This window comes from Pan troglodytes, chromosome 7 (assembly GCF_028858775.2).
Source record: "Pan troglodytes isolate AG18354 chromosome 7, NHGRI_mPanTro3-v2.0_pri, whole genome shotgun sequence".
NCBI lineage: Eukaryota > Metazoa > Chordata > Mammalia > Primates > Hominidae > Pan > Pan troglodytes.
In genome coordinates, this window is record NC_072405.2 from 82,479,764 (window position 1) to 82,506,550 (window position 26,787).

The window sequence follows — 26,787 nt, forward strand, 5'->3', positions numbered from 1 at the left end:
TTTTCCTCCAAATAGTACATTTCAGCACCCAACAAGCAAAATTTTCAGTATCTGGGAAATATTTCAGGTATTTGGTTGTATTTTCCAGAATAGCTCATTTGCTAGCAATACTAGAGAGAGCTGGCATCACGTCTTACCATTTTAGCCAACGGATCTCACAAGCCTCAAATTTTAAAAATGAAGTGCTTTGTTATAATAATTCTCTGAAGAATAAGTAATTATAGTAACTCATTTACTTATCTTACCAAGCCAGAAACCTGGAAGTCATCCTAGAGTCTTCCTTTCTCTAACCTCTGATTAATCATTTACTATAGTTAAATAGCTCTCAAAAAACATTTCTCTACCACCATTATCCCTTGTCTAAGTATTAAGCTATTAACTAAACTCACTGGGCATCAAATTATAATAATCAGACTTTGTGCTGATGTTTAGATATTTAACATCTGATGATGTACTCTGCCCTTCCTGTACTAAAAGGCTGCAAGGACAGCATGTCAATGCAAAATCATAGTACTCCTTCCAACAGAGAACTTTTCTCTTCACCATGTGATTCTACCATCTGACCTAGGAGAAGTGCCTCCAGTTATTCCAAAATGCCAACTTCTCCGACGGCCTAGAGCAGTGGTCCCCAATCTTTTTGACACAAGGGACCGGTGTGGTGGAAGACAATTTTTCCATGGATGGGGTTGGGGATTGGATGATGGTTTTGGGATGGAACTGTTCCATCTCAGATCATCAGGCATTAGATTCTCATAAAGAGCGTGCTATCTAGATCCCTCACATGTGCAGTTCACAATAAGGCTCGTACTCCTATGAGAATCTAATGCCATTGCTGATCTGACAGGAGGCAGAGCTCAGGCGGTAATGCTGCTCACCTCCTGTGTGGCCCGACTCCTAACAGGCCATGGACCAGTACTAGTCCACCGCATGGGGGTTGGGGACCCCTGGCCTAGAGGCCTGGTTAGATTTCTGTTCCCTTTTCTGTTAGCATTTATGGATAAGCAACAAATGAAACCATTTTAGAAGCAAAATGCAGTAAAGCCCTAATCCCAATAAAGTGTAATGTTCATATCTTGATTATATGACAAATAAGATAATGAAATAACAAATCCATCTACATACGTATAACTGATTTATATGTTTTTACTGAGTCAAACATCTCTGGCATTTAGCTATCTAAAAATACAAAAAAAAAATTTAAAGCAAGGCAATTACCTGAGGAGAGTCAAAAGGATATCGACTACTAAATTTAAATAGAAGTTGAAATTTTTCCCCTTCATATAAGGTACCTGGTGCACCTTCCATGTCTACAATCCACCTAGAATAGAAAAGGCAAATTAAAAACTTAAGATAATAGAGACTGGGGTAAGGAGGAGAAAAGAGGACACCAAGTACTTCCTATACACTAAGCACTAGGACAAGAGTTGGTTATGTGTAACAGCACATGCCAGCCTCCCAATAACTCTCTTACTGTTAATTCTCATGACCTATCCCCTTCTCTGACACTCAGGGGTGAAATAACCAGATCAAGGTCAGACAGCTAGCAAAAGACAGAGCCAGGTCTAAAAAAGCAAACTAAATAAAACCCAAGGCCGGGTGTGGTGGCTCACGCCTGTAATCCCAGAACTTTGGGAGGCCAAGACAGGCGGATCACGAGGTCAGTTTAAGACCAGCCTGACCAACATGGTGAAACCGGTCTCTACTAAAAATACAAAAATTAGCCGGGCATGGTGGTGTGCACCTGTAATCCCAGCTACTCAGGAGGCTGAGGCAGGAGAATCGCTTGAACCCAGGAGGCAGAGGTTGCAGTGAGCCAAGATCGTGCCACTGCACTCCAGCCTGGGCTACAGGGCAAGACTGTCTCAAAATAAACAAACAAACAGACCTCAAACTAAGGTGCACTGACACCAAAGCCTGTGCTCCTCCTAATTGATTTATACTACCTTATTTTTTCAAAGTACCATTTCTACAATGCTGATATTACGTATTCTATACATAACATCAAACAAAGCAACTGCCTCTGATTATTACTGGTGGAAGCCATGGAGAAATATGTATAGACAATGACCACAGAGAACCGTAGCTGTCAGACTTATTTTTTTCATCAACATTCTAGAGAAGATTAACAGGGCAAGGGGAGCTAAACTGACATCATTCCACTTACTCTGATGATTAAGCAAGGCTTTGTAGTGACTTTCCTTTATCTCTCACTATGTTTCAATTGTTTAATAAAGCCCATTTCTATGGCATCTATGCAAGCCTTTGTTTTCATATATAACAATCATAAACATAAATGTGTTATTTACAGTTTATATACTATTCTTGTTATTTTCTTTAAGATGGGGGGAAGAATAAGGGATAATGACAGCAAAGATAACAGGGCAGCATTAGAAGCAAAAGTGAATTGAAGTCATTAACAATGTGTTCCTAATTATAGCTCTGTCACTTATAATTCTTGTACACCTGGGCAATTCTCTTGAACTTTTCAGTTATTAAACTTTCTTGTATTTAAAATACAAGAAAACAAAAGGAAGATAGAAAATACAGTGTTGGGATTCTAGTCATCACCATACATACTATGAACCTAGGATTATGTAAAATAATAAATGTATCTATTCTCTAAAAGAAATCAGCTACAGTATACAGACTCTTAAGAGCATGGCTATTCATTTTAAGAATGCACGCTGAGTACCATACATGGTAATAAAAGATACGACCACAGACCCAAGAGACAATATTTTATAGTGAAATTAGACAGTTATAACTGAAGTTATACTGAAGTGGCAGTTATAGTTAATCTTAACTCATTGTGTGAACAAGTTATGTTATCTCTCCAGTTTTAACTACCTCAATAATAAAACAGAAGATAATCACCTCATAGTGTTGTTGGAAAGATAAATGACCCTACATACGTAAAAAACCTAGCACATTCCTGACTCAGAGTCAATACATGGTAAATTAAATGCAATGCAAAAGCTGCATACAAAACAAAAAACTATCTCTTTATATATTAGGTCCTTCTTAATCTTCGAAATTCCTTTCTTATTTTTCCACCCACATCCACTAGGCACAGTGATATTCCCAGGAAAAACGGTGGTCTTTCATTCTGTTTATATGGTAATTTTAGGACACATAACATAAATTAACATGTAACCTATACAAACAAGCACAGCTTTTAAAAATAAAGAGCTAAGCAAGTATCTCATCAATCCTTGTAATATCTGCATGACATGCAGATACTGACACGAGGTCAAAGGCAGCATAACTTTCAACATGGTGCATGGTACTTTCTTTTTTTTTTGGTACAGAGTTTTGCTCTTGTTGCCCAGGCTGGAGTGCAATGGCGTGATCTCGGCTCACCGCAACCTCCGCCTCCTGGGTTCAAGTGATTCTCCTGCCTCAGCCTCCCAAGTAGCTGGGATTACAGGCATGAGCCACCACGCCCGGCTAATTTTTTGTATTTTTGTAGAGAGGGTGTTTCTCCATGTTTTTCAGGCTGGTCTCGAACTCCCGAACTCGGGTGATCTGCCCGCCTCGGCGTCCCAAAGTGCTGGGATTACAGGTGTGAACCACCGCACCTGGCCTGTGCATGGTACTTTCTAATAATCCTTTTGTTTTGAGACAGGGTCTCACTCTGTCACCCAGGCTGGAGTACTGTGGTGCAATCAGGGCTCACTGCAGCCTTGACCTCCCGGGCTCAAGTGACTCCCCCACCTCAGACTCCCAAGTAGCTGGGACCACAGGTGCACACCACTATGCCCAGCCAACTTTTAATTTTTTTCTTTTTTTCAGTAGAGATGGGATCTCCCTATGTTGCCCAGTCCGGTCTTGAACTCCTGGGCTCAAGGGATCCTCCTGCCCCGCCTCAGCCTCTCAAAGCATTGAGATTACAGGCATGAGCCACCATGCCAGGACTAATAAGTTTGTATTAGTTAAAAAAGTTAAGATATGTTCATTGTAGAAACTTCAGAAAAGTATAAACAAAAATCACCCAGTGATAACCACTGTTAAAGTTTTTGGGGGTATATTTCATTCTAGTCATTTTGCTGTTTCCTATACCATCGAAGCCTATATGAAATGGCAGCCCAGTAGCTGCATTTTGTGCACACTTAAATTACATCAATTTAAACCATCAGGGTTTATGATTCCAATCACAAGCATATGCCCCAGAGTAAGGATGCAATGAGACTACATGTGTTGTTCTCTCAATTAGTCTCAGTTCTTTAACACCTGTGAGTACCTAGTACTCTGTAATTCTAATGTTTAAGCATTAGAATTTTTTTTATTTCTTCACACATCATGGTTCTTAATCAAAGACACAACCATCTATTCCACTCTGGAGGAAAAACTGGCTTTGGTGGATTTATTAAAAGAGGATACATACCAGTAAGGTCTTCCTAAAGGATTTTTCAAAGGTAATTATAACTATACAAAATTTTTACCTTACATGCTGACTACAGACTATAATTCAAGTGATGCCATTTCACTGCACTGCCTTGACAAACCTTTTCCATATTATTGACATTTACACTATTCCCAAATTATCCCTAGAATTAGCAATGTTGAAATGAGTATAGTTAGTTCTAAGTCTTTTTCTAGATCTGTTACTTTCCTAGGATGGTGTATGGTAGGTCAAACATGATAGTATTCATATTTTTTAAGGTCTCAATATATGCTACCAAATTTCTTCCAGAAAATTAAAAAAATTGTTTTTGTGGGTACAAAGTAGGTGTATATATCTTTGGGGCACATGAGATATTTTGATACAAGCACACAATGCATAATAATCACATCAGGGTAAATGGGGTATCCATCACTTCAAGCAGTTATCCTTTCTGTTACAATCCAATTATACTTTTAGTTATGTGAAAATGCACAATAAATTATTGTTGACTATAGTCACCCTGTTGTGCTCTCAAATACTAGATCTTCTTCATTCTATTTTTTGTACCCATCAGAAAGCTTCTTAATGTGCTTTCATCATCCTCGTTATGGATCTTCCACATCCATATCCACATTTCATATACTCTTAACAATCTGATTCTTTATAAGACTATTTTATAGCCTAGAAGATGGCACAAAGGTAAAAATTTTATGGTTCATTTACAATAAATTATTTTAAAAGAAAAATTCTTGCCTGACCAATATCTCAATATAATAGGATTTACTCTACAACAAAGGTATTGTTGCTTTGGCTGTTATAATTTGTGGTATAACTACCTGGTAATCTATTAAAATGTTTCTATTTGTAAAAATTTAAAACAGTCCTTTAACTTTTTATAAATTATTGTGTTGTGTGGTTTCCCCATCCTCCCAAAAAAATAAACGATGAAAGAAGAAGTAATCTCATTATTATCACTTTCCTTGAGAACTATAGGGACAGCTGTTACAGGATACTCTGAGGTAGGTTAAGAAAAGGAGAGAGGAAAAAGATTAAAATGGGATATAATCTGCATCAGGATGAAAAAAGAGTCAGTTTCATTTGTTTAATAATATGCAACAAATGCCACTCTAAATGTATGCTCCATTTTTGGTTGTTTTAGAACAAGAGTTTAATATTTTCTATGTATGATATATACAAAAAATCAGTTTAGAACTCAACAATATTTTTAAGTGACTGTTAAAGACGTGTATTACATTTTTTTTTTTTCCAAAAGAGTCTATACATCCATTCGTAATATGCTTGTTCTTAAAGCTTTGACCCCTGTCTTAGGTACTGATACAAATGCCAAAGTCAAAGGTACCCAAAACTGTTTCCTCTGAAAGGGTAAGTTATATGAATTTTGGTCACTTTCACTCCCTGGACCTAGACTACACTAAATATTTGAATTGGCTCATTTGTCCTACAAGTTGGTTTACAATCAGTTTTTATCTTATTGGCTACTTTTCCTTTTCTTTTTAGAGGTTTTTTTTAAGTGGAGGATAAATTATTTTAGATTTCTCCACGATTTCAGAACATTTACCACTGTCTAATAAAATTATTAAATGACTGCTGAGAGTCACACTTTCACTTTGTTGCCCTTCTGTACAGGATGCAATTGATGTTTTTAGGGCATGGGATACCTCTTGACTATTACTCTCTTCATATGCCTAAATAGATACATATTTTTAATTTGATAAAACCTCACACCAAACAGTTCTTTAATATTATAGATGAGGATCACTTCATAAACAAAGTCAGTGCCACTCAGTTAAACAAAATTTTTTAAAAATGTACCAAAGATAGTTTAAAAACAGCTTTACAAATTATGCAACGTTTATAATGCCGTAAAACAAAATTGATTATATATATAAATGCACAGAATAAGATCTGTTTACTGTATTTACCTCTTGGTGAAAGAATGAAATGTGAAAATAATTTTGTAGTTTTAAAAAGCGGGTGAACATTCATACATTATTGGTAATAAAACAAAGAGCCCTTTAAAAATTAAATACTTACTGTGTAATTGAATTTTGAACACTCTTTTCATTTAAGGTCATTCCAGGAGGTGGGTCATTTTGCAAAGCCAACAGTTCTTTCTGTAGTCGTTTCTAGAAAAGAACATCAATAATAATTTGTCCTTTTTGAGACTAGGTCTGGGTCACCCAGGTTGGAGTACAGTGGTGTGATCACAGCTCACCACATCCTCAAACTCCTGGGCTCAAGGAATCCTCCCACCTCAGCCTCCCAAGTAGCTTGAGACTACAGGCGCACACCACAATGCCCAGCTAATTTTTTTTTTTGGTAGAGATGGGGTTCTCACTTTGTTGCTTAGGCTGGTAGTGAACTCCTGGCCTCAAGCAATTCTCCCAACCTCAGCTTCCCAAAGTGCTGAGATTACAAGTGTGAGCTACCACACTCAGCCTGTACTTTTAAAAAAACAACATAACATCTTTCCAGTTATCCTTGATAATATCCTTCTACAATCTGAAATCATTAAATTTCCTCCAAATGTTCATACCTTTCTCTTTACTAGCCCCTTATATATCCTATATACATATTGCTCAAAATTTGAATAGCCTGTCCTATAATTCACAATCTATTGTCAAACTATTTCAACACTAGAGCTTCCAGGCAGCTGAATGTATGGAGTTTCCTGGAGGGTGGCACATCTGGAACGGAACATGGAAACTCCACATCCCTTCCCTCATGTACTTCTTCATCTGTATGCATTATAATATTCTTTCCTATAAACCAGTAAATACATCTATGACAGTAATAGTAGTTCTGGCAGCAGCCACCAGGGCCTCAAGAGCACAGCCAAATGGGTGGCTTTCCTGGAGAATCTGCTGGAAGACCTAGAAGGCATGAAAAGATTAAGGAAATTTTTTAAAAAGATATTCAATGAAGAAAATATTTTGTTTTGGCTAGCATGTAAAGATTTCTTTTTTTAATGCAAGATAAGCAGATGCAAGTAAAGGCAAAGGAGGTCTACATGACCTTTCTTTCCAGTAAGGCCTCGTCACAAGTCAAAAAGAACATATTTTCACTCAACAAAAGATCTTTTCACTCAACGAAAAGATCCTGAAAGAACCACATCCTCTGATGTTCCAGGAACTCCAGGACTGGATTTTCAATCTCACGAAGTACAACAGCTACAGTAGCTGCTTAAAGTTTGACTAGGTTTGTTGTTGTTTATTTTTTAAGAGACAGGGCCTCACTCTGTCACTCCAGGAGGCATGCAGTGGCACAATCCTAGCTCACTGCAGCCTGGAACTTCTGGGCTCCAGCCGTCCTTCTGCCTGAGTCTCCTGAGTAGCTAGGACTACAGGTGTTCAACACCATGCTTGGCTAACTAAAAAAAAAAAAAAATTTTTTTTGTAGAGACAGGGTCTCACTATGTTGCACAGGCTGGTCTTAAACTCCTGGCCTCAAGTGCTCCTTCCACCCTGCTTTCTCAAAGGATTACAGGTGTGCGCCACTGTGCCAGCCCTGATTTGCTTTTAAAATACAAGCAAACTGCAAAAGAAGAGAAAGTTCAACCTGATGTTCAAACTACAGCTAGAAAAGCTTCTAGAATTTTTAACACAAGTTCCCAAAGACTGGCAGATTTATGAAGGAAAGAAAGTAGGCTACGTGTGGTGGCTCATGAATACAATCTCAGCGCTTTGGGAGGGAGAGATGGGGAAAATGCTTGAGCCCAGCAGTTTGAGACCAGCTTGGGTAACATAGTGAGACCCTGTCTCTACAAAAAAAAAAAAAAAAAAGAAAAAAAAATTATATATATATATATATATATATATATATTAGCCAGGTGTAGGGGCATGCACCTGTACTCCCAGATACTTCAGAGGATAAGGTAGGAGGATCTTTTGAGCCCAGGAGGCCAAGGCTGCAGTGAACTATAGTTGTACCACTGCACTCCAGCCTAAGTTACAGAGTGAGATTCTGTCTCAAAAATAAAACAAAAATTAGAAAAATCATAACAAAAAGAAGCAAATAAACTTTCAGGGTTTCTAATTGCCTTGTTATGTACAAAAACTGAATGGGATATGTGTATTCTCTTCAATGGGATACGTGTATTTTATTAACTGCTTGACCAGTAAGTTTTGCATAATGGCTAACCTTACATTAAAAAAATAGCTTTGAAGTTTCGGTTCACAAAACGAATCGATTTCTTCCACACTGGAAAAAATATTTCAACACGGATGCTGTAAAGCAGTTATGACAAATAGGCAGTTACCTATACAACATCAAGACATCATAGCTACTATATTGAGGTTGTAGGTCGAGTAGCCATTATCTGAACTGCTTGTGACCAGAACTGTTTCGGATTTACTGGTTGAGCATCCCAAATCTAAAAAGCCAGAATCTGAAATGCTCCAATGAACATTACCTTTGAGTGTCATGTTGCTACTTAAAATGTTTCAGATTTTGGAGCATTTCACATTTCAGATTGGGGATGCTCAACCTGCTTGTAAGGTCTTAACAGCTTGAGTTAAAAGTGCTTAAAAGTTTTAGCAGTGCTTCCTTTGCTGCTTTCTAATTATAAAACCCATAGTTCGGCTGGGCGTTGTGGCTCACGCCTGTAATCCCAGCACTTTGGGAGGCCAAGGCGGGAGGATCGCAAGGTCCAGAGTTCGAGACCAGCCTGGCCGATATGGTGAAACCCTACTAAAAATACTAAAAAAATTAGCCAGGCGTGGTGGCGCGTGCCTGTAGTCCCAGCTACTCAGCAGGCAGAGGCAGAAGAATCGCTTGAACCCGGGAGGCAGAGGTTGCAGTGAGCTGAGACTGCGCCACTGCACTACAGCCTGGGTGACAGAGTGAGACTCCACCTCAAAAAAAAAAAAAAAAAAAAAAAAAGCCATAGTTCTCCATAATCCTTAAAGAATGTCATTTCACAGACAAGCTTTCCAGAGAAACTCTAAAAGTAACCCTTTATGCAAAAAGCCTTTCAAAAATTTTATGCCTTGTGACGAGAATGAAATAAGAAAAAAGAAAAGAAAATATTAATAAAATTTTAAACGATTTTATATGTATAATTTTTAAAAAATTTTAAGTAATTTTAATATATAATGATCACCTGCAGAGTTTAATATTTCAAGGTTATTGTTAATGAACATCGTTTATAGTAGAACATCAGAATACAACATATTATGATCTGAGATATGTTAAGGTTTTCTTCCTACATATTAGGTATCCTAAAATGGCTACGTATTTTGCACGCTTATTTGTACAGCTTTTATTGTACACCTCTTCCCTTGTTATCATCAGTGGACATGCTTTTTCAGTGTACAACCAGGCAAAAAAAAAACAAAAAAAAAAAAACACAGTAGTCCCTAATTTATGAATTTTAAAACCAAATAACTAATGTTATTAAAATTGCATGCAAGATTATAAAGAGTCTTAATATGACTTTTTTTTCAGAGACAGGGTCTCGCTATGTTGCCCAAGCTGGAGTACACAGGTGCAATCCCACTACTGATTGGCATGGGAGTTTTGACCTGCTCTGTTTCTGACCTGGATCGTTCACCCCTCCTCCTGAGACAACCTGGTGGTCCCTCGCTCCCGAGAGGTCACCATATTGATGCCGAACTCAATGTGGACACCCAATCGACATAGTGCATGACAGCCCAGAACTCCTGCCGCAGCTTTCCAAATAGCTGGGACAACAGGCACCTACACTACACCCAGCGTAAGTCTTTTCTTAAAGTGAAGAAGACAAGTATGGATATCTGTTCATTTCTTAAGAGTTCTCTGCTTAAAAATTGGTTTCTGTTTTTTCTGGACAATGAAATATTACTATCAGTAAGTAATGTTTCTACGTCTTTTCAATTTATGACACTTAAAATAAGCTTAGCCATCCAACACCACTACAGATAGAAAACTGTGTTGTGAATCACTGTAATGGACTTTAAATTTGCTTAAATAATTTGTTTTGAATAAAGACAAATTTATGCAAATTTCTGTTAGAACAAGGTTTTAATTATTTTCTACTGATATTCACAAATCAGGGTTCTGTGATCACGTACTTTTTTTAAAAACTGGGTCAAACAAAGAACTGGCTTCTTCAACAGAACTTTCCATATACTAACTTGTACAGTCATTGTCCAAAGGCAAGATGACATAAAGAGGTTTCCAAAAATAGCTGAGCACAGTGATGCATGCCTGTAGTCCCAGCTACTCAGGGGGCTGAGGCAGGAGAATTGTTTGAGTCTAGAAGCTGGAGTCCAGCCTGGGCAACACAGCAAGAACTTGTCTCTAATAACATTAAACAAGGCCAGGCACAGTGGCTCAAGCCTGTAATTCCAGCACTTTGGGAGGTCAAGGAGCATGTAATGCCTGAGGTCAGGAGTTCAAGACTAGCCTGGGCAACATGGCGAAACCCCATCTCTACTACAAATACAAAAATTAGCTAGGAGTGGTGGCATGCGCCTGTAATCCCAGCTACTCGGGAGGCTGAGGCACAAGAATAGCTTGAACTCGGGAGGCGGAGGTTGCAGTGAGCCTAGATCACGTGAATGCACTGCAGCCTGGGCTATAGAGTGAGACTCCATCTCGATAAAATAAAATAAACAAAAAACTCCCAACAACAACAAAAAAGAGGTTTCCAAAGATAATAGAACCCTTTGTAGAGCGTCTCAAGCCTTGTTTCAAGGACCATATTTTGGGAAACACTGCTGCAGAAATCTTCCAGATCTTGAGAACTTTACTAAGTCAAGAAGGATAATCCTTCTTAGTAGGAGAAGCAAGAATATAAAGGAGAATCAATCTGCATAACTACCAAGCGAAACACAAGACAACAAAAGCAAACTAAACTAAAAAAGCGCTTTATTGGTATACCATCCCTGGTCTCCTGAACATAATGGAAAAGGGTTCTATAGAAAAAAAAAAGTTTCTCTTTACCCTTAGACTTCTTTCATCTCCACAAAGGAAGGGACCTGTGATAGCCAACTTTCAAGATAATTCCCAACAAACTCTAAAGGTCCTAGTATTCACACCCTTGTGTAGTTCCCTCCCTCAGAGCTGATCTGTGTGACCAATGGAATACAGCAGAAATGGTGTGTCACTCCCAAGATTAGATTATTTTAAAAACTATGGTTTCTGTGGCCGGGTGCGGTGGCTCATGCCTGTAATCCCAGTACTTTGGGAGGCCGAGGTGGGTGAATCACCTGAGGTCAGGAATTCGGGACCAGCCTGACCAATATGGTGAAAACCTGTCTCTACTAAAAATACAAAAAATCAGCTGGGCGTGGTGGCATGCGTCTGTAATCTCGGCTACTCGGGAGGCTGAGACAGGAGAATTGCTTGTACCCGGGAGGCGGAGGTTGCAGTGAGTGAGATCAAGCTGCTGCACTCCAGCCTGGGCGAGAGAGCGAGACTTCGCCTCAAAAAACAACAAAACAAAACAAAACACTATGGTTTCTGTCTTGGTAATTCTCTCTCTCAAATCACTTGCTCTGGAGGAATCAAGCTATCATGTTGAGAACAGCCTAATTCAGAGGCCTTCATAGTGAGGAACTGAAACCTCCTACCAATAACCATGTGATGATTTGTAGGCAGATCCTTCAATTCAAGTCAAGCTTTCAGATGACTACTATCTTAGCGAGTACCTTACCTGCAAACTCAAGAGGGACCCTAAGCCAGAATCAAACAACTATGCCTCTGATTCCTGACCCTCGGAACTGTGAAATAACATTTGTTGTTTTAAATCGCTAAGTTTAAGGGTTTGTTACGCACTGATAGATAATACAGGACCACTGCTCCATCCTCCCCTCCATCCCAGAAGGGACTGTCATCTACTTCCTCATCAATATCACTAAGTCACAATCTAAGACATTCACTGGACCATGCTTTTTTACTGAGGGGGTGGAATTATTACATTAAAAAAAGACAATTCATGCCAGCCCCCAGCCTTCTTAGCTACTAGGCAATAAACTGCCTTGCATATTCACATCCCCTGAAATAGTGAGAGAGAAGGGCCAGCATTTGGGGGGTTAAATGAGTACATACTACATTCACAAATAAAACATTTTTTAAAAAGATACAAACAGTGAAAGGTCAAGCAATGTGTAGTATCTGTTCTGCAGATTCACAAAAACAGAATTCACCCTTAGTTGCATTCTTCCCAGAACAACAGTTCATTAGCCAGGGCAGGAAAAATCCTGAAGTCGTGATTCTAAAAAACTAGTTCTAAGTCTCCCAAATGTAGACATAGAAGAGCTGAAAGAAAATGATTTAAAGAGCTGCATGTAAAGATAAATGAAAATTCACATTTTGTTTGTAAATATGAAGAACTAGTATGACCTTTTAGAGGTCACACAATCCAGAAAGCTATAATCACATGAGGCTGCATTCACCTATAAATGAAGACAAAGTATTAACAAATTTGTTAAGAAACACTAGTATTTAGGACAGAACACTTGCTAAAGGTATGACACCACTGGCTTATAAAACCATCATGGCCATACTGGCCTGCTTTCCCAAGTGGTAGGGAAAATGGCAGCTACAGATTGAGATAACTACAAAATGGAAAATAACTGCAGAATGTTAAGTACTGTAAGTAAAGCAGCAGAAACACCCAGAAACCATGGGGGAAAAGGGAGAAGAGGACATGAGAAATTAGGTTCCAGTGGTTCATAGCCAAATATTACCCTTGTCTGTCCCAAAATTGGTGAGGTATGGGAAAATTAACCACAAATATACTACTCTCCTCTGAATCTAAGACACACCATCAATTGTAAGATGCATCATCATTTTATGTGTCACTAGGAAAGAAAAACTGCTGCCAATTAAACAATGACACACCTTCAATAACACATATCCTGATTTGAAAGATGTTAAAATATGGAAAAAGTGCATTTAAAAAAATGAAGTGGGTGGGGTACGGTGGCTCATGCCTGTAATCCCAGCACTCTGGGAGGCCGAGGCAGGTGCATCACCTGAGGTCAGGAGTTCGAGATCAGCCTGGCCAACATAGTGAAACCCTGTCTCTACTAAAAACATAAAAATTAGCCAGGCGTGGTGGCATGTGTCTGTAATCCCAGCTACTCAGGAGGCTGAGGCAGGAGAAATGTTTGAACCCAGGAGGCGGAGGTTCCAGTGAGCCAAGATCGTGCCACTGCACTCAAGCTTGGGCAACAGAGTGAGACTCTTCTCTTAAAAAAAAAAAAATTATGAAGTGGTATTAAAGAGTTTAATTTTCCTAAGTCTACTGAAAAATAAAACTTCGAATATGTTTCTGAGTAACTTTTTAAAATTGATTTAAAAATATATACTTTGTAGAGACAGGTTTTAGCTGTGCTGCCTGGCCTGGTCTCAAGTGTTCCTCCCACCCCAGCCTCCCAAAGTGCTAGGATTACAGGCGCAAGCCATTGCACCCCCAGCCCTGAGTAAATTTAATAACTGATTCTTATCTTGGTATTTAACACCTACCCCAAAACACATGACTTCAGCAAATCTTTAAATATGCACTTTATTCCCAGAATTTGCATAGGAGTGCACAGACATCTATCCTCCCAGGGCGAAAAGACCTAAAGTTATTTGCAAAAGAATCTCATTCCAGAAGAGGCTGTTTCCTTTTTTTTATTCTTCCATCCAAAAAAGCCAGTCAGGTCCAGAATGTAAATGTTTTGAAGCATCTCAAATCTGGAGAAAACCTGAAAACTCTAGCCCTTACCTTGTGTTGGTTCAAGTCTGCAAAGCACCCAAGAATCTGAGCTCTTCTAAGATACCCAAGGTTTACAAATTCAGTAAGAAGGATTCTGATACATCTAAATACCAATAATGGTATGTAAATGATTACATACTTTCAGAACTGGCTCGGCTTTTCAGTGATTTTATAGTCCAGCTAGCAGCCAGCTCCCTTTCTCTCCTTCCTCATCATAAAAATAAATGATATGAAACCACACTAATTTATTCCTTTTTTCCCCCCTGGTAAGAAAACCATTGACAAATTCCATAATTAACTATTGTCAATGTATTGGGACATACCACAGAACGGAATGCCAGATCTGTATGTCATAATACCTTGGTTGAAAATCTCTACTCTAGATCACTACAACAGCCTGCGATATGCGACCCTAAACTTAAGAGTGACACCAGCCCAGGCACAGTGGCTTACACCTGTAATCCCAGCACTTTAGGAGGCCAAGGCAGGAGAATTACTTAAGCCCAGGAATTCGAGACCAGCCTGCACAACAGAGTGAGACCACGTCTCTAGGGAAAGAAAAAGAGATGACACGGGTTCAGTTCCTAAAACTTTTTTCTGCTTGAATGCATGTGAAGGATTATTCCTGAAATTTACTCTCCCCTATGACTGGGACTTACTACAGGGGTTGAGGTGTAAATTTAAGTTAACATCAAAAGGATGCTCAAGAGATTAATATACCCACTTCTCCCTATTTTGCACTGTCACCTCTCCAAGAATCACTGTAAAGGTTGCTTCACATCAAAGGTCAATCAGATGTTTGCACAGGACTGTAACCTTTGTAACATCACTTCAGCCTCTGATTGACTGCTTTCTGCAACTAATCAGACTGATTGTGGGCCACCACTTCATTTACATGAAGTGAACACCAAGTGGCCAATGGGAAACCTCTAGGGGGTATTTGGACCCAAGAAGATTCTGTATCTGGGGCCCTTGAGCGGCTGCTCTGGCCACTCCAACCCTGTGGAGTGTACTTTCATTTTCAATAAAGCTCTGCTTTTGTTGTTTCATTCTTTCCTTGCTTTGTGCATTTTGTCCAATTCTTTCTTCAAAACGCCAAGAACCTGGACACCCTCCACCGGTAACAAATGCCCATATTTACATATTAGTTTAAGTTTGCTATTTCAGAGAGCTGCGATGATAGGTACATCAGTACTGAAAAAGCACTACTACTTGGTTCTTCAGTAGGGAACATTACTGTTTAGAATGAATACTACTACATCAAATGAAATGATCCTGGTTATTTTGAATCATGGAAGACATTTTTAAAAAATGCTCCTAGTTAAAAAAAAAAAAAAAAAAGAAAAGTATTTTGGCACATTGGCTCACACCTGTAATCCCAGCACTTTGAGATGCCAAGGTGGGTGAATCATTTGAGGTCAGGAGTTTGAGACCAACCTGACCAACATGGTGAAACCCCATCTCTACTAAACAAAATGACAAAAAATCAGCCGGGCATGGTGGCACATGCCTGTAATTTCTGCTACTCGGGAGGCTGAGGCAGGAGAATCTCTTGAACCCAGGAGGCAGAGTTTGCAGTGAGCCGAGATCATGCCACTGCACTCCAGCCTGGGCGACAGCACAAGACTCCATCTCAAAAAAAAAACACAAAAAACCCACAAGTATTTAAAATAGCATCCTAAAAAGCTCATTCATTTCTTTCTTGGTTTTTTTTTTTTTTTTTTTGAAACAGAATCTTGCTCTGCCACCCAGGCTGGATGGAGTACAGTGGTGCAATCTCTGCTCACTCAGCCTCTACTTCCCGGGCTCAAGCGATTCTCATGCCTCAGCCTCCCGAGTAGTTGGGACTCCAGGCATGCATCACCACACCTGGCTAAATTTTGTATTTTAAACATGGTGAAATGGGGTTTCACCATGTTGGCCAAGCTGGTCTCGAACTCCTGGCCTCCAGTGATCCACCTGCCTTGGCCTCCCAAAGCACTGGGATTACAGGTGTTGAGCCACCGTGCCTGGCCAAAAGCTCATTCATTTTTCTTTTCTTTTTTTTCCCCCCAAGAAGGAGTCTTGCTCTGTCGCCCAGGCTGGAGTGCAGTGGCATGATCTTGGCTCACTGCAAACTCTGCCTCCCAGGTTCACACCATTCTCCTGCCTCAGCCTCCTGAGTAGCTGGGACTACAGGTGCCTGCCACTACACCTGGCTAATTTTTTGTATTTTTAGTAGAGACGGGGTTTCACCATGTTAGCCGGGATGGTCTCTATCTCCTGACCTCGTGATCCGCCTGCCTTGGCCTCCCAAAGGGCTGGGATTACAAGCATGAGACACCACATCCGGCCAAAGCTCATTCATTTCTAAATTAGTTTGGCTTCTAAGCTAATTCATTTCTGAAAGTATTATCCCACATTAACACATGTTGAAAATTAAAGCACAAAAAGTTCAAATGATACTCTTGTGGTTATGAATCAAAACTGGAAGAACAGAATATATCCTTCTGAGATGCTTAATAATGGCAAAATATCAACCAAGAAATTGATAAAATTCCTTACTTTGTAAAAAACTTACTTTCCAGTGAGGGAAGAGATAGTCAATAAATAAAAACAAAGCAAGTAAGTATCCAGTTGTTCTTTTGTATCCTCAGGAGCTTGATTGCAGCCCTGCCCCTTTTGCATACCAAAATCCACATATCCCGGGGGCTGAACCCGCATACAGATAAGTCAACTCTCCGATACTCAGGTATAAAATGCTGGCAATTGGGGGAAAAAAATCTACATAGAAATGGACACACAGAGTTCAAACTCGTGTTGTTTCAAGGCTCTACTGTACTATATAATATATTAAAATATGAAGAAAAATAAAGCAAATTAAGGGGATGGGGGAGGTATAGAGGTCTCACATTTTGTAAAGTTTTATCTCAACTTGACATTTTGAGAAACTATCCTAAAGGGTAGAAATCCTCATTCAGGGAAGTTAAAAGTATAAACAAGAGAAGAAAAAACATTTAAAAATGTGGGAATATATAATGGTTGCTAATACAACTGTATATAAAATAACCAAGAATGTTTTCTCCAATTTCATCTAACAACCAACTAAAGATGGAAAGTTAAAAATAGGAGCGCATGATGGAAAAAACAGGAACACCATACACATTAATATTAATAGCACTGCACTAATAAGTAGATATTATTTTTCCCTAACAACATTAAGAAACAGAATTCTAACAGTGGCCACTTCTCCCTTCAGAGGGAAATGTGAGGCAACGTATTAGCTTTACTATTTTTTTTTTTAAACAGAACTAAACTCAGGCTGAGTAAGGAAGCATTTTCCCTCCTACTGAATTCTGATGACATTTCTAACAGTTACTTATTAAAACTGTTTTCCCTTTCAGGAAAGAGAATGCAATGTAGGTATTCATTCTTAGTTTAAGCTAAACTTTTTAAAATTCTGACAAATGAAAAAGTGTCAAGACTTAATGATTTCTGCTCTTAAGAGCCCACAGCCCACAAAAGGAGACAAATGTGCCAATAATTTCTCCATGCTTTCAGAGTACAGTAGTGTCCAAAAGAAGAGTGGTAAGAGGAGAAAAACCAGGACTGTGGTATGCACAAAGCCAAGGAAGAATATGTTTCAAGGACTAACCAGACTTTCTTTTCCAGCACAATGGCAGAGTATATACCCCGGATAATTACAGAGAAAACAAAGACAAAGTGAACGCAGGAACTCTGAAATGTAAGGATTAGGACTGGATTTTGCCGTGGAGATTTCAAACAAATCCAATAGCAAAACCGAAGTGAAGATGCTAACAGAGGAGCTACCTGAAACTATGATCCCTCAATGTAAAGGTGAACAAGAAAATGGGCAAAGAGACAACAATGAAATTTGCCTACTTTAAACTGAAAAAAATTCTCCCCTGAAATTTCATAACCTCAACCCACATGGATTCATAGCCTGAATTCCTGCTACCTGAGAACATTAAGCAAGGATTTAATAAAAAGTAGTCCAGGAAGTGGTGGCCTCAAGGCAACCAGCAGAAACAAACACAAATATAAATCCTGGAGAAATCCAAGTTCTGTCCTTTGAGGCAACAATTTCACTGCTCAGAATCGTAGAAAGATACATATAAAATAGCTTCACTGTAAACAAAATCTAGAAATATATATCCATCAATAGGTAAATTATACAAATTATAGCATAGCAAACTAAGACTATGCAACCGTTAAGAATGACGTGGGGCCGGGCACAGTGGCTCACACCTGTAATTCCAGCACTCTGGGAGGCCGAGGCGGGTGGATTACGAGGTCAGGAGATTGAGACCATCCTGGCTTAACATGGTGAAACCCTGTCTCGACTAAAAATATAAAAAATGAGCCGGGCGTGGTGGCGGGCGCCTGTAGTCCCAGCTATTCGGGAGGCTGAGGCAGGAGAATGGCATGAACCCGGGAGGCAGAGCTTGCAGTGAGCCGAGATGGTGCCACTGCACTCCAGCCTGGGCGACAGAGGAAGACTCCGTCTCAAAAAAAAAAAAAAAAATGACGTGGACGTGAGTACTGACAAAAAAATAATAAAGAACTCCAAAACCTACTGAAATAAAGAAAAAGCAAGCCTCAAAAATACATGTAATTTGTTAAAATAAAAGGTGTCATTACACAACATATAAATGCGTACAAAGGACCAAAAACACATTCAATTATTTTGTACTTGGAAATGGCAGTGGAGAAAGAGGACATACTGTTTGCACTACATGCCTTTATATTATTTGGCTGTTTTACAAAAATGTAGAAGTGTATTTTTTGTATAATTAAAAAATAACTCAATGGATGATGAAAACACATTCACACAAAAACATATATACAAACATTCATAGCAGCATTATTCATAATGCCAAAAAACAACCCAAATGCCCACTAACTGAAGAATGAACAAAATGGGACAACCATGCAATGGAATTTTATTTCGCCTTCAAAAAGAATGAAGTACTGACTCATTTTACAACACAAATGAACCTTGAAAACATTATGTTTTTGAATGAAGCCAGTCACAAAAGACCACATATTGTATGATATCACTGATATGAAATGTCTATAACAGGCAAATCTGTAGAGATGGAAGGTAAGCTGGTGATTGCCAGGGGCTGGGGAAAGGAGAATGGAGAGTGACTACTTATGGACACAAAGGTTGCTTTTTGGGCATGATAAAGATGTTCTAAAGTCAGATTAAGGGTATGGTTGCACAACAGAGTAAATAAATTTAAATTATCGAGTGTAGAAATGGGACTATTTTATGACATGTAAATTACCTCTAAATAAAAATTTTTTCACCGAGCACAATGGCTTGTGCCTGTAATCCAAACACTTTGGGAGGCCAAGGCAGGAAGATCACTTGCAGCCAGGTGTATAATACCAACCTGGGCCACACAGCGAGACCACATCTCTACAAAAAAATAAAAAATTTGCCCGGCATGGTGGTGGTATGCACCTGCAGTCCTAGCTACTCCAGAAACTGAGGGGGAAAGATTTCTTGAGCCCAGGAGTTCAGGTTATAGTGAGCTATGACCTAGCCACTGCACTCTAGCCTGAGTGACAGAGAGAGACCCTGTCTCTTTAAAAGAAAAAAGAAAACCTCAATGAGTAAAGAAACTAAACACAGGTGAAGAAAGAATTTCTACTTAGGAAGATGGTCTGAAGAAATTACCCAGGATATAACTCAGAGAAACAGATAATGAAAATATGAAAGGTAGAGACACAAAAAAAAAAAAAAAAAAAAAAAAAAAAAAAAAATTAGAGAACAGAAAGCAACATTTTCTATAAATGTTTCTTAAATAATAATGCGTGGTGGTGCACACCTGTGGTCCCACCTACTCGGGAGGCTGAGGCAAGGAAATTGCTTGAACCCGGGAGATGGAGGTTGCAGTGAGTCAAGACTGCGCAACTGCACTTCAGCCTGGCAACAGAGCAAGACTCCATCTCAAAAAAAATAATAGTAACAACAATCATAACGCCTGAGAATCTCCCAGAATTGTTAAAGACATCAGCCTTCAGGTCAATGAAGCCCAATTAATTCTAAGCAGCATAAACAAGAAATCCAAACTTAAACATCACTGTGAAAGCATAAAACACCAATTAAAAAGAGCTAATTCCCCTCCCCCTCCCCCTCCCTCTTTGCACGGTCTCCCTCTGATGCTGAGCCGAGGCTGGACTGTACTGCCGCCATCTCGACTCACTGCAACCTCCCTGCCTGATTCTCCTGCCTCAGCCTGCCAGTGCCTGGGATTGCAGGCACGCGCCGCCACGCCTGACTGGTTTTCGTATCTTTTGGTGGAGACACGGTTTTGCCGTGTTGGCTGGGCTGGTCTCCAGCTCCTGACCGTGAGTGATCTGCCAGCCTCGGCCTCCCGAGGTGCCGGGATTGCAGACGGAGTCTCACTCACTCAGTGCTCAATGTTGCCCAGGCTGGAGTGCAGTGGCATGATCTCAGCTCGCTACAACCTCTACCTCCCAGCTGCCTGCCTTGGCCTCCCAAAGTGCCGAGATTGCAGCCTCTGCCCGGCCGCCACCCCGTCTAGGAAGTGAGGAGCGTCTCTGCCTGGCCACCCATCGTCTGGGATGTGAGGAGCCCCTCTGCCCGGCCGCCCAGTCTGGGAAGTCACGAGCGCCTCTTCCCGGCCGTCATCCCGTCTAGGAAGTGAGGAGTGTCTCTGCCCGGCCGCCCATCGTCTGGGATGTGGGGAGCGCCTCTGCCCCGCCGCCCCATCTGAGATGTGAAGAGAGCCTCTGCCCGGCCGCGACCCCATCTGGGAACTGAGGAGTGTCTCTGCCCCGCCGCCACCCCGTCTGGGAGGTGCGGAGCGTCTCTGACGGGCCACCCCATCTGAGAAGTGAGGAGCCCCTCCGCCCAGCAGCCGCCCGGTCTGGGAAGTGAGGAGCCCCTCCGCCCGGCAGCCGCCCCGTCTGGGAAGTGAGGAGCGTCTCCGCCCTGCAGCCGCCCCGTCCAGGAGGTGGGGGGCAGCCCCCGCCCGGCCAGCCACCCCATCCCGGAGGTGGGGGGCAGCCCCCGCCCGGCCAGCCGCCCCATCCGGGAGGTGGGGGGCAGCCCCTGCCGGGCCAGCCGCCCCATCCGGGAGGTGGGGGGCAGCCCCCACCTGGCCGCTGCCCCGTCTGGGAGGTGGTGGGTGCCTCTGCCCGGCCGCCCTGTCTGGGAAGTGAGGAGCCCCTCTGCCTGGCCACCACCCTGTCTGGGAGGTGTACCCAACAGCTCATTGAGAACGGGCCATGAAGACGATGGCGGTTTTGTCGAACAGAAAAGGAGGAAATGTGGAGAAAAGAAAGATCAGATTGATACTGTGTCTGTGTAGAAAGTAGTAGACATAGGAGACTCCATTTTGTTCCGTACTAAGAGAAATTCTTCTGCCTTGGGATGCTGTTAATCTATAACCTTACCCCCAACCCCATGCTCTCTGAAACATGTGCTGTGTCCACTAAGGGTTAAATGGATTAAGGGCAGTGCAAGATGTGCTTTGTTAAACAGATGGTTGAAAGCAGCATACTGGTTAAGAGTCATCACCACTCCCTAATCTCAAGTACCCAGGGACACAAACACTGCGGAAGGCGGCAGGGCCCTCTGCCTAGGAAAACCAGAGACCTTTGTTCACATGTTTATCTGCTGACCTTCCCTCCACTATTATCCTATGACCCTGCCAAATCCCCCTCTCCGAGAAACACCCAAGAATGATCAATAAATACTAAAAAAAAATTTTTAAAAAAGCTAATTCTAATGCCATACACAAAAGATAGATTAGCTACAAAGTTATAGAAATTAGAAGGCTACCATTTTAAGAACAATGATGTCAGCACTAGAAATCAGTAAAAATATATTTTACGTAAGTAAAACCGCCAATTTAAACTACTATACCAAGCAAAACTAAGTTTAAAAAAAAATGGATGAAATAAAGATACGTGCAGACAAAAGTTTTACTACCAACAGTAACCAACAAAAGATTAAACCCTGAATTCCTTCTGGAAAATGATCCCAAGGGACAGATCTGAGATGAAAGAATGGTGGGCAGATACTTAAAGTGTGTACATCTAAACAATGAATAAAACAATACAGGCCCACAGTTCCTTATGAAACAGCTCTTGGATGGGCACAGTGGCTCACACCTATAATCCCAGCACTTTGGGAGGCTGAGGCGGGTAGATCACCTGAGGTCAGGAGTTCGAGACCAGCATGACCAACATGACCAACATGGTGAAACCTCGCCTCTACTAAAAATACAAAATTAGCCAGGCGTTGTGACTGATGTCTGTAGTCCCAGCTACTCAGGAGGCTGAGGCAGGAGAATTGCTTGAACCTGGGAGGCAGAGGTCTCAGTGAGTCAATATTGCACCACTGCACTCCAGCCTAGGCAACAAGAGCGAAACTCCATCTCAAAAAGAAAAAAGAAAAAGAAAAAGAAAAAACTCTTTGGGGCAGATGTTTCAGACTTAAAAATTTTTTAGATTTAAAAAAATTTTTTATAAAGCAGCACACCACCAAACACATTAGTAATCAGCACTAAAATATGTGAATACTTACAATATACAGGATTTTTAGGAATACTGCAATCTAATGCCCCAAGGTCACAGGCTCTGCCACCAGGAAAGTTTGTGACCAACTTACAAAAAAAATTTTTGGTTTTTAGATCTTTTTTAAATTTTGGATATGATAAGAATATGAGCACAAAATGTCTAATTTGTAAAATAAAACAAGACAGAACGAAATTACAAGGCATTCAACACATAAATTTGGAAGCAGGTGATGGGGAGTTAAAGCATTTTAAGGTCGTAGTGTTTAAGAAGAGTGCAAACATGCAGATAAACTTTAGATTATAATAAGTATGTTAAATTAGCTACCATAATGGCTACAAATCATTAACATAAAAAACTAACTGGGCCAGGTGCAGTGGCTCAAGCCTGTAATCCCAGAACTTTGGGAGGCCGAGGCGGGTGGATCACGAAGTCTCAGGAGATTGAGACCATCCCGGCTAACAAAACCCCATTTCTACTAAAAATACAAAAAATTAGCTGGGCGTGGTGGCACGCACCTGTAATCCCAGCTACTTGGGAGGCTGAGGCAGGAGAATTGCTCGAACCAGGGAAGCAGAGGTTGCAGTGAGCCAAGATTGCGCCACCGCATTCCAGCCTGGGCGACAGAGTGAGACTCTGTCTCAAAAAACAACTAACCAAACAGAAAAATAAGCAAAAGTCTAGAATTCGTAATTCACAAAAACACCATAATGGCTAATAAAAACAGGAAAAGAAACGCAACCTCACTGGTTATCAGATAAATGCAAATTAAAGCCACGCTACAATAAGTAATGGTTAACACTCAACAAACTGGTAAGACCAGCTTGGTAGGTATGTACAGGAACTGAAGTTCTCATACATGGCTGGTAGAAGTATAAACTGGTAAACAATTTTATAAAACTACTTGCTTTTTTTTGTAAACTTGGATATAGAAATATGCTCTCACCCACCAATTCCATTCCAAGGTATACCCAGCATATACCTTCAACAAAACACAGGTACAAGGAGGATGTTTGTAGCAGCATTATATGTGACCAGGCCCAAACAAGAAAAAACTCAAATGTCCATCATCAACAGTAAAACGGGTATATTGCGGCCGGGTGCTGTGGCTCACACCTGTAATCCCAGCACTTTGGGAGGCCAAGGCAGGTGGATCACCCGAGGTCAGGAGTTCAAGACCAGCCTGGCCAACGTGGTGAAATCCCATCTCTACTAAAAATACAAAAATTAGCCGGGCATGGTGGCAGGCACCTGTAATCCCAGCTACTCGGGAGGCTGAGGCAGGAGAATTGCTTGAACCCAGGAGGTGGAGGTTGCCATGAGCCAAGATTGTGCCATTGAACTCCAGCCTAGGCAACAAGAGTGAAACTCTGTCTCAAAAAAAAAAATAAAAACAGCCGGGCACCATGGCTCATGCCTGTAATCCCAGCACTTTGGGAGGCTGAGGCGGGTGGATCACCTGAGGTCGGGAGTTTGAGACCAGCCTGACCAATACAGAGAAACCCCATCTCTACTAAAAATACAAGATTAGCTGGGTGTCGTGGCGCATGCCTGTAATCCCAGCTACTCGGGAGGCTGAGGCAAGAGAATCGCTTGAACCCGGGAGGCCAAGGTTGCAGTGAGCCAAGATCGTGCCATTGCACTCCAGCCTGGGAAAAACTCTGTCTCAAAATAAATAAGTAAATAAATAAATAAATAAATAAATAAATAATTGGTAAATTGTATATTCATACATGGCAATAAAAGTGAATTACAACACAGATCATAGATCTCACAAATTAATGTGAGCAAATGAAGTCAGACAGAAAAATACAGTATAATTTCATTTATGTAAAGCTCACAAACAGGCAAAAGCATAGTATTAGAATCAGAATGTAAGCTGGGCATGGTGGCTCATGCCTGTAATCCCAGAACTCTGGGTGGCTGAGGTGGGAGGATCGCTTTCCAGGAGTTTGAAACTAGCCTGGGCAACACAGGGAGACCATGTTTCTACAAATAATAAAAAAAATTAGCCAGGTATGCTGGTGTGTGCCTGTGGTCTCAATTACTCAGGAGACAAGAGACTAAGGTGGGAGGAACACCTGAGCCTAGGAATTGGAGGCTGCCGTGAGCCGTGATCTCACCACTGCACACCAACAGGGGTGACAGAGTGAGATCCTATCTCAAAAGAAAAACAAAAAAGAAATCAGGATGTGATTACCTTTAGGAGAGGGAGGAAGTAGTGTTTAGAAACGGACATAAGGGAGGCTTCCAAGGTGGAGCTACCATTTTATTTTTTCATGTATGGTGATTACAAAGGTGTATTCACTTTGTGAATATATGAACTTTACATGTAGATTTGTGCATTTTCCTGTTTGTTGTATTTCAGTAAAAACATGTATCAAACTGATCTAAAATTGACTGTGGTGATAGTTGCATAACTCCACGAATATATTAAAAGTCATTTTAAATGGATGAGTATATTATGTGAGTTGGTTCACAATAAAGCTGTCAACAAAAGCAAAAAAAAGTTTATTAAACAAAAAAAAGAAAAAGCAAATATGGAAAATGTTAATTGTTGAATCTACACAAAAGCTACAGAGGTGTTACACTGTTTCTTTCTACTTTTCTGCATGCTTGAGATTTTTCATAAAAGTTTTCAATAAAAAATAACAGTAAAATAAGTGCAAAAAAACAGCTACAGTAACATCTAAAAAATATTGTAGGCCAGGAGCGGTGGCTCACTCATGTAATCCCAGCACTGTGGGAGGCCAACGCAGGTGGATCACCTGAGGTCAGGAGTTCAAGACCAGTCTGGCCAACGTGGTAAAAACCCCGTCTCTGCTAAAAATACAAAAATCAGCTGGGCATGGTGGCGGGTGCCCGTAATCCCAGCTACTTTGGAGGCTGAGACAGGAGAATAGCTTGAACAGCGGAGGTGGAGATTGTAGTGAGCCAAGATCGCGCCACTGCACTCCAGCCTGGGCAACAAGAGTGAAACTCCATCTCAAAAAAAAAAAAAAAAAAAAAATTGTGTGTAACTTCCAAACTAGTAGAGGTAGGAAAAATAGAATGAGAAAACAGAAAAAGAACTCAATCCAAAATAAGGAAAGACACAGACATAGGAAGAAAAGACAAATGAAAAGTACTTAAAAGGAAAGAAATAAATCCTATTATATTACTCATTAAAAATTAGACTAACTTCTTTAGTAAACAGTAAAGAATATTAGATTGGTTAAAAAGTATAGTTATTTGAGATTTTTTTAAAAGATATTACTAAAATGTTAAGAGTACAGAATGGTTCAGAGTCAAAGGATAGAAAAAAGATACTAGGATAAGTTTTAAGAAACAAAGCTGGCATTGTTATGTTAATATCAAGTGAAACAAATGTTAAGGCCAAAAATAATAAAAGATAGAATAACTATATAATTATATAGTCACCATGAGCATAAAACCTGTATACACTTAATAACAACCTCAAAATAGATAAGCAAAGGACAATCTACAAGTCTATCTTCATAGAAGATTTTAGTAACACCTCTCAAAGTAATGAACAGCTCAAGCAGACCAAAAAGCAAACAAAAGGATAACCGAATTGAGAAAGTCAAAAGAATAGACATTTAATAGAAGAGCCACAAATGCCCCAAAACACATACAATTATACTCAATTATTCTTATTAGCTAAGGAAATATAATAGAACCATAAGGAGTATCTTTCACCAAAATAAGTCCAGTGTTGGGGAGAATGTGGTATACCTGGAACTCATGTACTATCAGTAAGAGCATAAACTGATGTAATTACTTTGGAACAGGATGGCATTATCTAGTAAAACGGAACAGACATGCTATAACCTAGTACTTGCATTTGTAGGTCAATACCCTAAGAGAAAACCATGAAAATGTGTTACAACATTTAAACCAGCACTGTTCATAACATGTTAGGAGTAAAACTGATCAAATGTGATAGTTTATACCATGAAATACCACTTACTTAGCTTTAAAAATATACTGCTACAAAGATGGATTAATCTTGAAATGATAAAAGTCAGAAAGAATTACTAACAGTATGAGTCCATTTACCTAAAGTTTAAAAACAAACAAAATATATTGTTTAAAGTAAATATAAGGAAAAATAAAGGATCACAAACATAAAATCCAA

The 26,787-nt window shown here is 40.3% G+C and overlaps 1 protein-coding gene across 9 annotated transcripts in view; it reads right to left on the reverse strand.

Moving 5' to 3' along the window:
• The window catches only part of UBE2W (ubiquitin conjugating enzyme E2 W), a 139,932-nt gene that overhangs the window by 85,965 nt on the left and 27,180 nt on the right, over window positions 1–26,787 (reverse strand). For all 9 annotated transcript variants that reach the window (XR_010159275.1, XM_063816399.1, XM_063816402.1 and 6 more), the window contains 2 exons: window positions 6,440–6,531; window positions 1,216–1,318 (listed from right to left, as the gene is read on the reverse strand). Coding sequence is in view for 8 of the 9 variants with exons in the window: in XM_063816399.1 (XP_063672469.1) it covers window positions 1,216–1,318; window positions 6,440–6,531 (195 nt within the window). In the remaining variant the exon portion in view is untranslated. The remainder of the gene's footprint in view (window positions 1–1,215; window positions 1,319–6,439; window positions 6,532–26,787) is intronic.